The 14,624-nt window shown below is 42.7% G+C and overlaps 1 protein-coding gene across 15 annotated transcripts in view; it reads right to left on the minus strand.

The window, feature by feature from the left end:
* Positions 1 to 6,519: 6,519 nt before the first annotated feature.
* The window catches only part of RLIM (ring finger protein, LIM domain interacting), a 30,823-nt gene continuing 22,718 nt past the window's right edge, over positions 6,520 to 14,624 (minus strand). For 9 of the 15 annotated variants that reach the window (XM_008248854.4, XM_002721824.6, XM_089324093.1 and 6 more), the window contains one exon: positions 6,520 to 13,448. In XM_008248854.4, coding sequence (XP_008247076.1) covers positions 11,863 to 13,448 — 1,586 coding nt within the window. In that variant the 3' untranslated portion in view covers positions 6,520 to 11,862. Of the gene's footprint in view, positions 13,491 to 14,624 lie in introns of all 15 variants that reach the window. The other 6 variants (XM_089324099.1, XM_089324098.1, XM_089324102.1 and 3 more) reach the window with 2 other exon arrangements.

Below are 14,624 nucleotides of genomic sequence, written 5' to 3' on the forward strand. Positions count from 1 at the left end.
CCAGCTGGTGGCCCAAGCTAGTTGGTACTCAACTTGAGTCTTCCATATGGGTGACAGGAACCCAACTATTTGAGTCATCATTGCTTTTTCCCAGGGTTTGCATTAGCAGGAGGTTGGAGTCAGGAGACAGAGGAATGCATTGAACTCAGGAACTCTGATGTAGGACATGGGCATCGTAACTGGCATTTTTTTTTTTTAAAGAAGATCAAGAGAGTTATCTTCCATCTGCTGGCTCACTCTCCAGATGGCTGCAATGGCCAGAGCTGAGCCAATCTGAAGCCAGGAGCTTCTTCCTGGTCTCCCAAGCACTTGGGCCATCTTCCTCTGCTTCCCCAGGTGCATTAGGGTGCCGGATTGGAAGAGGAGCAGCCGGGATACGAACTGGCGCCCATTTGGCAGACAGAAGGTTAACCCTGTAGGAGCTCTAAAGCTCTAAGAGTTATGAGGTATCTGGAGACAGATAATTGTAGGATAAGGAGACGAGCATTTGGCCTATCAATTAAGACACCAATTGGGATATCCACCATCTCATATCAAAATGTTGCTCTACATTGCAGTTTTCTGCTAATGTGCACCCTGGGAACAAATGCCAGGAAGCAGTGATGACACCACCCACAAGGGAGACCCAAATTGAATTCCTGGTTGCTGGTTTCACTCTGGCCCAACCCCAGCTGTTGTGGGCATTTAGGGAGTGAACCAGCAGATGGGAAACCTTGTATTTCAAATAAAGTGTAAAATAGTTATTATATTAAGTACATGTCTTAGGGTCTTGGCTAGGGCTTTACACATTTTGTGGAGAGGTGAGGTGGGTGTTCAGCCCAGCAATTAAGAGGCCAATTAAGACACCCATGCCCCACACTGGAGTGCCTAGGTTCAATATCTGGCCCTAGCTCCTGACTCCACCTTCCTGCCAATGCAGACCCTGTGAGGCAGTGGTGATAGTTCAAGTAGTTGGGTCCCTGATACCCACCTGGGAGACCTGGATTGAGTTCCCTTGTAGGGGGGGCACCAACCGAAAAGGAAACAAAGTTGCTAAGCCTTCACTTGACAAGGCCTCTAAGCCTTTGCTCGAGTTTGCCGCACTTCCGCATCTCAGTGACTCAGCGGTTCCAACAATCCAAGATGGCCCCCGGGGGAGGTAATTAGACTGACAGGAGACTTCCGTACTCGTGGACAGTATGTGTCCTTGGCTGTGATAGGCCCTTGAGGGTGTGCCCAGCTCGTGTCCTGCCTTACCTTTCAGCTGGCTGGCTCAGTCCCCTTGTGCCCTGGACAGCCCCCTTTCTGTGTCTATAAAAGCTCTTCCCCTCCCAATAAAGTCGAGAACCCGGCTGTGCCCTGGGCGTTGACTGATCTCCCGGCTCTGGTGTGGTTCCTTTGCCGCTGACACTCATCCCGCTCGGCCCCTGGGCTCCCCAGGCTGGCCCTGAGGAGCTCTATCGGACCTGCTGCCCTGGGAGGAGCAGCATTCTCTGTTCCCAGCGTCAGCCTGGCACACTCCCAGCCATAGTGGACATTTGCTTCTCAAATAAAAGTTCATGGAAAATGGAATTAAAAGATGCTTATTTTGGTGCAAGAAAATTGAAATCCACACGAGTATTTCTCTTTTTTTAGAAATATTTACTTACTTGAAAGGTAGAGTTAGAGAGAGAGGGAGAGACAGAGAGGGGTCTTCAATCCACTGGTTCACTCCCCAAATGGTCACAACGGCTGGAGCTTTGCTGATCTGAAGCCAGGAGCCAGGAGCTTCTTCTTGGTCTCCTATGCAGGCACAGGGGCCCAAACTCTTGGGCCATCTTCTTCTTTTTTGATTTATTTTATTTATTTGAAAGAGTTACAGAGAGGTACGGCACCGCGGCTCAATAGGCTAATCCTCCACCTAGCGGCACCGGCACACCGGGTTCTAGTCCCGGTCGGGGTGCCGGATTCTGTCCTGGTTGCCCCTCTTCCAGGCCAGCTCTCTGCTGTGGCCAGGGAGTGCAGTGGAGGATGGCCCAAGTCCTTCGGCCCTGCACCCCATGGGAGACCAGGAGAAGCACCTGGCTCCTGCCATCGGATCAGCGCGGTGCGCCGGCCGCAGCTGTGGCAGCCATTGGAGGGTGAACCAATGGCAAAAGGAAGACCTTTCTCTCTGTCTCTCTCTCTCACTATCCACTCTGCTTGTCAAAAAAAAAAAAAAAGTTACAGAGAGGTAGAGAGAGAAGTCATCCATCTGCTGATTCACTCCCAAGATGGCCACAATGGCCTGAGCTCAGCTGATCTGAAGCCAGGAGCCAGGAGCTTCTTCCAGGTCTCCTATGCGGGTGCAGGGGCCCAAGGACTTGGGCCATTTCTACTGCTTTCCCAGGCCATAGCAGAGAGCTAGATCGGAAGAGGAGCAGTTGGGACTAGAACTAGTGTCCGTATGGGATGCTGGCACTGCAGGCGGAGGATTAACCTACTGCACTACAGCGCCTGCTCCAGTATTTCATTCTTTATTTACATGCCTCCTTACTGAAATGCCTGCTCCTTGTGGGCAGGGATTGTATCTTTATCCTTGAGCTTCAAATGTTGAAAGAGGCATAATAATCTCAAAGTTCTCACCTCAGCAGCCACTTATTCTAAATACCACTGTACCCATTTAAAAATGCCGTGTGATTGCCTTTAAAATACACATTACATTGTTGAATATGTTTAAGAGTGCTGAATCTCAGGGCAGGTAATGTGGTATATATGGGTTAAGCCGTCGGCTGCTATGCCAGCATCCTATATAGGCGCTGGTTTGAGTCCCAGCTGCTCCACTTCCAATCCAGCTCCCTGCTAATGTGCCTAGGAAAGCAGCAGCAGATGGCCCAAGTGCTTGGGGCCCTGCAACCCATGTGGGAGACCCGGAAGAAGTTCCTGGCTTTGGCCTGGCCCAGCCCTAGGCTGTTGTGGCCATTTGAGGAGTGAATCAGCAGGTGAAAGATTTCTCTCTACTCTCCGTGACTCTAGCTTTCAAATACATAAAAAAATAAATCTAAAAGAAAAGGCCAGGGGAAAGGAGCCAGCATCCTCTATTGACGCTGGTTCATGTCCTGGCTGCTCCATTTCCAATCCAGCTCTCTGTTAATGGCCTGGGAAAGCAGTGGAAGATGGCCTAAGTGCTTGGGCCCCTGCACCCGTGTGAGAGACCCAGAGGAAGCTCCTGGCTCCTGGCTTCAGATAGCAGCCCAGCTCTGGCCATTGCGGCCATTTGGGGAGTGAACCAGCACAGATGGAAGACTTCTCTCTGCCTCTCAACTAAATAAATAAATAAATCCCCATTCACTGTGAAAAAAGGTAAGTCTTGGAAACAGCCAAGATTTATTTGAAAGGTGACAAAGTGAACTGAATAGTTGTTTCTCAGTGGCTCATAAAATTGTTCCTGAAAGCAATTTAAGCAAGTTCCAAATATCTTCTGACAATGATAACATTCTTGGGATGCCAATGGTTGCCCAAGGCAACTAACTTTTAAGGACATTTAGTTAGATGCCAATAAGCTGGCTGATACTTAAAAAAAAATCCAGCTGCAATTCTTTCTAGCCAACTTCTATTTCAGACTGGGGTCAAGGGCACAATAAAGGGTTGAGATAATCATTAAAGAACCCCCCCCCCCCCAGGGGCTAGAGCTGTGGCATTGCAGGTAAAGCCACCGCCTGCAGTGCCAGCATCCCGTATGGGCGCTGGTTTGAGACCTGGTTGTTCCACTTCCAATCCAGTTCTCTGCTATGGCCTGGGAAAGCAGTACAAGATGGCCCAGGTCCTGCGGCCCCTGCACCAAGTGGGAGACCTGGAAGAAGCTCCTGGCTCCTGGCTTCGGATTGGCACATCTCCGGCTGTTGCGGCCAACTGGGGAGTGAACCAGTAGGTAGAAGACCTCTCTCTCCTTCTGTAACTCTTTCAAATAAATAAATAAATCTTTAAAAAATTAAAAATTCATTAAGTCACTTTGGATATTACCAAATATACCTTAGCCATAGATAATATGAACCTTTGTTTTAGCAGGTTGCATCTTTTTTTTTTTTTTTTTTTGACAGGCAGAGTGGACAGTGAGAGAGACAGAAAGGTCTTCCTTTGCCGTTGGTTCACCCTCCAGTGGCCGCCACGGCCGGTGTGCTGCGGCCGGCGCACCGCACTGATCCGATGGCAGGAGCCAGGTACTTATCCTGGTCTCCCATGGGGTGCAGGGCCCAAGGACTTGGGCCATCCTCCACTGCACTCCCGGGCCACAGCAGAGAGCTGGCCTGGAAGAGGGGCAACCGGGACAGAATCCGGCGCCCCGACCGGGACTAGAACCCAGTGTGCTGGCGCCGCAGGTGGAGGATTAGCCTAGTGAGCCTCGGCGCCGGCCAACAGGTTGCATCTTGTAATGCACTCTAAGGTAAAAGTTGTTAAGGTGTTTCATTTCCAAAAGTTTGGGAAGTGGGCTAGAATAATAAGTAATAAGTGGCCTCTAATCCTCCTCAGAAGAAATGATTTGCCCTTTTAAGTTTTCCTTGTCCAATCAGCTAAAATTGATGTTTGTTTTAAAAAACATAACTTATTTATAAGCAATCCAGTCTAGGGCTTGGGAGAAATAAAAATCTAGAGGCCACTTAAGCAACGTGATTAAGATCACATTCCACTTCCAGTCCAGCTCCCTGCTAACGTGCCTGGGGAAACAATGGAAGATGGCCGAAGTGCTTCAGCCCCTGCACCCACGTGGGAGACCAGATGAAGCTCCTGGCTCCGGCCTCACTTAGCCGTGGCCATTTGGGGGAGTGAACAAGCAATATCTTTCTATTACTCTTCCTTTCAAATAAATAAATCTCTTAAAAATAAAATCACAAGATTAACTCAGAAATCAAAGATCTGAGTAGAAATATGCTGCCATTTACCATGTGACCATGGGCAAATTACCAAATATCTACATCTCAATCGTCACCTGTAAAACAGGGCTATAGTCGGGGGCGGTGCTGTGGTGAAGTGGGTTAAGCTCGTGTCTACAGCACTGGCATCCCATATGGGCGACGATTTCAGTCCCTGCTGCTTCACTTCTAATCCAGCTGCCTGCTAATGTGCCTGGGAAAGCAGCTGAAACTGGTTTAAGTATTTGGACTCCTACACCTATGTGTGAGACCCAGAAATTCCTGGCTCTGGCTCTGGCCTGGTCTGGTCCAGTCCAGTCCAGTCCAGCCCAGCCCAGCCCCGGCTGTCATGATCATTTGGGGAGTGAACCAGCGGATGTAAGACTTCTCAGTCTCTCCCTTTAATTCTGGCTAATAAATTTTTAAAAAATGGAGCAGTAGTAACACTTCTACCTTAGTCACTGTGAAGACTAATTCGTAGGTTACTTAATATAAAGCCTTGACAGCGATCACGTTTACCTATTTCCAATATAGCTATTACTAATGCATTTGCAGGGTCTTAAATGCCTACACACTTACACTTTCTAGACTTCAATGGTAGAGCTGACTCTCAAAGAATACAATCATGAGACACTGAAATTAAAGCCGGGCGGGGGGGGGGGGAAGTCATGGAGTGAACTGACTCTACCAAAACCACCCTGAGAATGGAGTTCCAACACCAAGGATACAACTCTGTAGGCACCAAAGCAAATGAAACTAGGGGGTTCTCAAAAAGTTCATGGGGACTGGAGCCACTGCTGCGATGCTGGCATCCCACATGGACCCCGGTTCCAGTCCTGGCTGCTACACTTCCAATCCAGCTCCCTAATGGCCTAGGATAAGCAGAAGACAGCCCAAGTGCATGGGCCCCTGCTACCCATGTGGGAAACCTGGAAGAAGCTACTGGCTCCTAATCTGGCCTGGCCCAGCCCAGGCCAGCTGGTGAGTGAACCAGCATTTGGGAAGTGAACCAGTGGATGAGAGCTTTCTCCCCTTCTAACAGACCATGGAAAATGCGTATTATGAAAAACCTACGCATACATCTCAAAATTTCTTGCACCAAGAAAAAAAAAAACATCTTTCAACTCCATTTTCCCACTTTTAAAAGCACCATCGTATAATAAAATTCATCACTAGTTAAGTGAGTAATAGAGGGAAGTCTCTTCAAAATGTGATGATCAGAAATAAAGGACACTTGGTGGCTTAAGCAACATGTTTAAGAGCCTGGGGGTAGGGATGGAGGACAGAAGCTGCAGGAGCACATATGCATCCCTCCAAGTGTTTGGACACAGAGATCAAGCAAGGGTGTGCTCAGGGCAATGGTGAGATTACAAGAAACAGCAAAGACGCACCTACTTCAGATGTCAATTACATCCTTGTATCAGAATATACTTGAGTCTTTTATTTTATCAAAGATTAAGCCGTTCCTGACATAAGGCAAATAAAATGGAAGTAATTCTCACATAAACCAGTACCTGTCTGCTCACACAGAAGTGAGGGGTTCCAAATCAGGATTGCACTGTAATTCCACTTGATTCTGAAAATCAAGCCTATTTGACATTGATTTGAAGCAATAGAACCTTTATCAGATTTCCCTTTTGAAAGAAAAACCCAAGATGATTGAACACAAATGATCACTTCATGCATTTTTATTGATAGTCTATATTTTAAATCTGCAGTATGACATCTTACATAGGGAAAAAGCTTCTTCCTAAAAGATAACTATTAATAATCAAACCAGCTTTAATATGACTGACCTTTCAAGGTCTTGTTTTGCATTAAACAAGTTAATTTTTAGCAGTTGTAAAGCACTGTACAAAAAAAAAAAAAAAAAAGGAAAACTGGGTACATTCTCAAAATTTAATACAGGGCTTCCCAACTAGGAGTCTGCTGGATAGAGATATTGGAAAAGGGTGTTATATCCAGATTTAAATTGATAGAAAATGAGAAACCAGATAAAGCAAGCCAACCAAATTCACTTCATTTTGTGCTCCTCTCTGCTTTTTGAAAAGTCTCTCCCAGAGTCAGGAAGCCCTGGTATCACAATCACTTTAGTCTTTACAGAACATACATTTATGTGCTTCATGTTCAAAGACATAAACGCAGCCTTTGTCACTGTCCCATCTCCAAATCCCTTCAGGTTCTTACAGGTTTCAGAAAGCTTTTCAAGATTGCTACCCAGTTCTTTCTATGAATCCAAGTAAACATCTATACCAAAGCAGCACTTCCTGGGAGAAGATAAAACAGGCACAGATTTATAACCAGGCCAACCACGTACCTACTCAACTTGATACCTGATCACATGGCCCTACACCTTTAAAAGCAGCACCAGGGACAAATGGAGCTATCAAGAGGTAAAATCCAAACATTGGACATTTAAAACACATACTAATCAATCAGTTAAAAGAATGTTAGTTAACAGGGCACTAGAGTTAAGGCTGGGCAGCTGGTTCAACCACACCTTGCTATTGGAATCAATCTGCAAAATGAGGAACTGACAGAGGAACCTTGACATAGTGAGGCACCGTGGTAGTACTGGGGTCACTTTCAGGGCACATTTTTAAGGTATCTACCACTCAACCCAAGTGACTATATAGTTTAGGGAACTCAAGTAAAACAAATCCCAATCAAAAACAATTATCTATTTCACTGTTAATTCTGAGTGATGGAGGGTATGCCTATTTCCTTCAGATTTTAATCCAAATCACCACATCAACATGAAAGGAATCATAAAATTGACAAACTATTCTATTATTTCTCAAGAGATCTGACATCCTGGTAATAGCTCTATTCTATGCTGTAGACTTTCACGTACAAACAAGGGTTACTTAAATGAGATTACTCCTTTGTTGGGATTATCTATTTTAGAAATGTTCCAGTGACGGAAAATAATTTTTAATTTCAGAATGCTAAAAAATTTCATGGGTGGGGATGGAACTCATAATGGATTTCAGTTGCTTATTAAAGATCAGATTGAAAAATCAAGCGAAATACTAGTTCCTCAGACAATCCATCTCAATTTTCAAATTAAAGCACGTTATATCAATTTATACCTTCAAATTTTTTTCAAAAGAAAACTCACTAGTTAATTCAATGAATTACAAAACTGTTAATGAATATTAAACATACTGAAAAATTGTAACTCAAGGAAAAAAACACACCTGACACTTTAACATGTGCTTTCTCAATCTCTTGCATTATTAAGGTACAGAATACTACAGAAAATAGCAATCAGTGTAGTCTTAAAAAGACTAGGAGGAATAAAAGTGCCTTATGAAAGTGGCTTCTACTTACTAAAGTAATGATAAAACATTTGACAGGGAAACCAGCATTGTAGAACTTTAAAACATCAAATAAGGCAGATTATATGTCCTCCATCTTTCAAAGAAAAGTATCAACCACCACAAGGTGCCACTGTATTCTAGCAAGCTGTAAAAATGGCCTTTTAAGAGGCATTTTGCAACAACCACTTCCCTGTCACGTGGGCACCTTGAGAACTGACTCTAAGTCCCTGATGGATGCTTGACCCATTTCATGTCGTGGACGTTTGGGAAGCAGGTGGTTAAATACAGAGCATTTAAGTGATAACCCTTCATAAATGTCACTTGAGACACAGACACTAGGAAAGAATTCTTGGCACAGAAAAGACATGTTTAACCAGGGGGAGAAAAACCATTACTTGAGGTAACACTTATAGCTAACCATTTTCCTGAAGTTTGGGTGAATTCAAATAATCTCAGTCTTGAAGATTGTGTGTATATGCATGTGTGTGTTTACAAAACAAACTTCTGGTGCTAAAGGTTTTCTGATGGTACAAATGTCTATATTCCAACACAAATGTGAACACTTTTTCTCAAATCCCAACTTCTATTAACACCACTGAGGTATAACTATTGTGTTCCTTTTAGAGCAAATATTCCAAATTCACAACATGGCTCATCTGCTAGTGTTGGTACAGATAAAAGTCAGCAAATTTTTAAACTAACTTGCTCAATTTTGTTTCTAGAATGAATAAATCTCAACCCTGGTGGCTGCTTGGAGTTCAACAACAAAAGAAACATTTCAGACTAGTAAGTGGATTTTTAGGAAACATCTGAAATAGTCAAGGAAATTCAGGTTTTAGTACTTTTCCCTATGCTTTGAACAATGTCATGTTCCAGCATTGCTTTTTTTTTTTTGTTCCTATTTACTGCATGAAGTTCAAACTAGGTCTTAAAAGACAGAATCTTTCTGTAATAAAAGTAAAAGTGCAAAGATACAAAATGAAATGTAAAGTCTCCTGCAGGAAAATGCTCCCTTCAAGAATAGGTGTTTGGATGCTGGTGGCAATTTAAAAAAAGCAAATTTCTGTTCTCCATTGTGCATCTGACACCTACAAAAGACCTTGTCTTCAATGTCCACAAGGCTAGTATGCCGCAGTCATGGACTTATTAGCAAAATAAAAATTAAGTGGTGAATTCCACTAAAAAGCTTGTATCCATTCTACACAATCCAACGGCAATTACTGAGTGCTATTGAAAAAGGTGTCCACATGCACATGTCCAATATGTGCATTCTACTGAAGGCTAAAAACATAAAAGTCTATTTCCAGTGTTTATGAGTAGCTTCAATATCTACATTCAGAACCAGCATTCTGCTCAGTTGCCATACTTTAATACTTCACAAAGGAGTAATACATTTTGGGAGGTCAGGGAGGTACCTGTTGTCAGTTAACTTTCTTTTACACTTAGAATGTGCTGCAGATGTTTTTAAACTATTTTAAAATGAACATTTTTATACCAAGAGGAAAATGCATTTTTTTTCTTTTTTTTCTTTTTCTTTTTTTTTTTTTTTAGCCAATCAGGACTACCCTGCAGATCTGAAAACCATAGGTTACACCCTTAGAAAAGGAGACAAGGAGGCTCACAAATATAAAGGAATCCTGACTTTTGCATGGACAATTTTTTTTAAAAGATAAAATGTATTACATAAGCGCCATAAACAGTGAAATCTGCTTATATTAAAAAAAATAAGTGAAGCTTTGTTTGAACATTATTTCCTTGCAAGAGCAGTACATATCCTTTAGTAAACAACTACCATATTTACAAGTTAACTTCCTTGATACTTAGGTAGGATTGAAAGCGAGAAGAAAACATGAGATAATGAACTCTGAAATAATCTTTATAGTGAAGTTGCTAACAGTGAAGGTAGCCAGGAACAATTCCTAAAGCAGACTTGTTTACTCTGTAGAGGGATCTGACTATGTCTGGGTAGTTAGCTCATTTCGCTAAAGGCCAAGGACGTGTTCAAGCCCTCTTCTGGCCTATTGGCTTTTCCCAGAAAAACAAGTACCTGCTCCACAGACTGACCCCAACCAGCTTTAAGAGAGGAATTAGGCAAAAGTACTGGGGTTATCATTATTTACTCTTACTACTAAGAAAACATAAAGTGCCTGTCCATAGTGAGTGAGCTGTCTCATCTTCAAATATGGACACCACAATTAAATTTTGAATTTCAATTAAGCCAAAATGATACACTTTCAAGGAAAGGTAAAAAAATCCCTTAATTCACCTGGTCATCATATGCAAGATATTAAGTCTGCGATAGACTGTGATGAAATATTAGCAAGTGTGCACTAGTACCTTAAATGGCAAATCTCAAAAACACTGCAAATTCGAGACTTTCCTATGAGCACACACATCTGTACCAACTGCAATTTATGCTAAAAGTGGTTTGTAGTCTCTTTCCTCCACTGTTGGAGGTGCAGACTTGCAAAAACATCAACTTAACTTGATGTAGTGGTTTGTGTCTCTGCAACCAGAGTTCTGCCAAATTTGCCGATCTGCCTCATATGTTCCTGTAGAATGCCAAGTCATGCTGCTGCTGCTCTCACTGTATGGAACCAGTTGTTGTCTGCATTATTACTGTCTACATGAAAATTTTATGCTCCTCAGAGCAGTTTTCTTGACTCCAATCTGTCATTTCCTGCCTAAATTCAAGTTAAACACACAATTTCCATTGGTCTTTAATGCAGTTTGACTCTGCATGGCCCTATCCTATGCATGTCACAGTAGCTGTTCACATACATTAAATATTATAGATATGTTCTGCTCTTGACACCTACACACTTACAAAAGCAGCTTTGTACTTTGTTTGGTGTGTTTTTTTTTTTTTAAACTATGTTGGCTCACAAAAAGCAGTTCTCTCATTTCTAAGCATGGTACTTTACAATTTTTTATGCATTAATACAACAGTGCATTGGAAAAGTACTGAGCCTCTACAAAATAGCTTTACATTTTTAAACAAATGAATGTGATTTTTTTCACTTACACAAGCATAGGCTTTTTAATATTTCCACAAGATAAATATCTCAATTAAACTATAAGCTCACTCTACAGTGTGCCACAGTGATGGGCTTAGGAGACAGTTATACACTTAGAGGATTCTAACCTTAGTGTTATTTACACTGACATGTCCAGTATCACCTAGTCTGAAAGGTGAACAAACAATACTCAGAATGTGGCTGAATTTGTGTCAATAACTGGGAATGGTACAGTTTTAAGTAATCACTTAGGAAACACATACTGTAACTTAGCCTAAAGTGGGAAGTTCCTTCACCCCTCTCTCTCCTATGGCATGGGAAACTTTACATAAAGATCAACATGAAACAGATAGGAGCCATTGCTAAGGCAGATCCTTTAAGATAACAAAGGAGAAACCAACAAGTGTATATGATACAAATTATCAGTAACAGAGATGTCATCAATTCAACTGGTACTGAAATCAGATTGTTAGATCCTAAAATGTTGCTCTTTAAATGCTTCCTTGTGTTCTGGGACAGAAACTGCAAAAAAGGACAATGATTCCTTCAGAAAGCAATGACTCAATTCAGGTTGTTACTTTACATTTAAGCACCACTCAAAAAGTGGACATAAAACAAGTGATTCCTGTTTGCCCATCACTATACCAGCTACATAGCTGAAAGTTCAGATCTTAATTACACAACACTTTCTCTGTTACCAGAAGCTAAGACTGCTCTGCGACAAATAGGGCAGGTAGAATTCTCAGACAACCAGCGATCGATGCAGTGCACATGGTACTCATGGGAACAAGGTAGTTTACGAAGTTTGTTGCCTTCTGTATATTCTGTAATACAAACACTACAGGTTTTTAATGCATCGTTTTCACCAAAACTTCTCATTGCCAAGTTGTCAATCTGTTCTTTGGTGAGTCCTCTAGGTTGGTCATCATCATCCTCATTTAAGAGGAAAAACTGAGCCAGACTAAGGAAGGGCAAAGAGCCACTTTCATCAAATGTGACCGGGGCCCTATGTCGACCCTCTCGCCTGGCGCCTGATGATGAGCTTCCTTCATTACTGCCTTCAAACACCTCTGAGCTACTTTCTGAACTTTCACCACTGGAACTGGAACTGGAGCTAGGGCTCGAACTGGAACTGGAACTGGAACTGGAACCAGAACTGCTACCACCACCAGAACTCCCTCTTCCATTCCGTGGCTCTGCCCTCTCCATATTTCGACTTGGGACTGAGCCACTAGGTTCTGAATCACTATCACTGTACATAAAGTAGCTTAACTCACCAAAACCTGTCATTATCTGCCTTAACATGGTCTGAATTGCAACAGATGTAGTCTCACTTAAACCAGTATTTAAGATTCTACGAATGGGAATTCTGATGGTACTGACATAGGTTCTCACACCTGCCCGCTCAGAACGTGAAAATGTACGCCTAAAACCTCCTCGTTCACTTTCATAAGTGACAGTGTTGTTTGATGTCTGAGACCTTGAGCGAGTTCTACTAGCTATGCTATCTCTTTGCCGATATTCCCCAGGACGAACTCTTCTCACTTGAAGATCAAGGACTATGGTTGGAGGTCTCTGCCCTGATCCTGTGGATTCACCATTGCTGGCTGTGTCTGAAGAACCTGCTCCTTGAGAGGCATTTCTTGTTCCAGAAGCTGCAAAAAGACCCCTACTTAGCAACTCTGGTCCAGTGATCTGCTGTCTTAATGTCACATGGTGTCTGGTTCTAGAACTTCCCTCAGTCTCATTTACCAAAGGATGCTCAAAAGTCTGAGATGAGATACTATGATGAGACCTTCGTGGAATTTCACTCATTGGATGCAGAGGTGACCTGCTTCTTTCAGCTCTCGCTCTGGTTCTCCGATGGTCGGGGCTCCTGCTTCTTGCCCTCCTCAGACCTCTGGCAGGTGGAGCCTCTGCTAATGCTTCAGATGAATTTCGTTCTGATCTAGACGATCTTGTAGATGTTGATTCAGATCGCGGATTTTCCACTTGCCTTTGGCTGTTTTCCACATTTTCTCCACTAGAACGTCTTACAGATGGCTCATTTTCATTCTCTGAATTTTGGCTCCCATTATTACGGTTAACATTTATTTCTAAGCTGAATCTGAAATCACCACTGTTTGGATTAGTCCGGCTCACTGCTCTCCAAGACTGGTTTCCTCTTTGCCCACTTCTTGTTGTATTTCCAGTTTGTCTGACAGAGTTAAGCCAGTCTATTATGGAGTCACCATTAGACACATCATCTGTGGAGTCTCCACCTGGTTAAAACAAAGGAAGGAAAGAAGGAGAAAAAGGAACTACTAAAATTAGGACAATCATGCTACTGTTCTGAAACCTTGTATTAAAGATACAACTTGAAAAGTCTGAACAGATTTCACATTTACAGAGTTTTGTTAACTACACTGCATATTTGTTAAGAAAAGGAAGGAAAATTTCCATCTCATTTCGAAAAACCAAGGCAATTCCAGAGGAATTTAGAAAACTGTTTTAGTTTAAAGGGGATCTGGACTAACCCTTTTTCTCTAGCATTTCATCACATGCAGAGCCTGGCATACTACTGTGGGACTGCCAGCAGACATTCTGCCAGCCAACCACCCAAACACTAACGTAATCAAGCTAGACAGGCATTAGCTAAGGTATGTGACAGTATTTTAGTTCAAATTACTTTTTTTCCTTCAAATTTTCATTATTATACATTTCCTCTCCTAGGCTCTGGATGTGCCACTGATAATACCATAAAATCGCTTTAAAATTCAAGACTTTTAGGAACAGTAAAAATGTAAATGTTTATCATTTACAAATATTTGAACATTTCTTAGTATCATCAAGATTTTAAATTGACATGAAATTGCAGATCAAATCAGATAAACACCCTGAACATAGCATGACATATATAATGGCATGTTTAGGAACCAAACTATTGGGGTGGGCATAGTGACATAGCCTGTTACACCAATGCATGAGATGCTCACATACCCTACTGGAGTGCTGGTTTGAGTTCCAGTACAATCCAGGTTCCTGTTAATGCACCCAGGAAGGCAGCGGAAGATGGCCCAAGTACTTGGGGCCCTGTGAACCACATGGAGTTCTAGGCTTCTGGCTTTAGCCTGGCCCAGTCCTGGCTGGGGCAGGCATTTGCAGAAATGAACCAGCAGATGGAAAGTGTCTCTCTCTGTCTTTTCCCCTCTCTTTGTCACTATGCCTTTCAAATAAGTATTCTCAAAAATATCTAAACTGTTGTCATAGCATCTTAAGTTACTGAGTCAAATTCCCTATTTCTCGTTAGGAGGGAAACACCAGACCTTTAGTTAGAGCAGAATTTCTCTATAGCAGGACTACTGACATTTTCAGCCCATTAATTCTTTGTCAGCAGGAGCTGTGCTGTACATTACAGGATGACAGGATGTTTGGTACTATCCCTGCTCTCTACCTGC

The sequence above is a fragment of the Oryctolagus cuniculus genome, chromosome X, assembly GCF_051225735.1.
Source record: "Oryctolagus cuniculus isolate XC-2025 breed Fujian yellow rabbit chromosome X, ASM5122573v1, whole genome shotgun sequence".
In the NCBI taxonomy this organism is placed as follows: Eukaryota; Metazoa; Chordata; class Mammalia; order Lagomorpha; family Leporidae; genus Oryctolagus; species Oryctolagus cuniculus.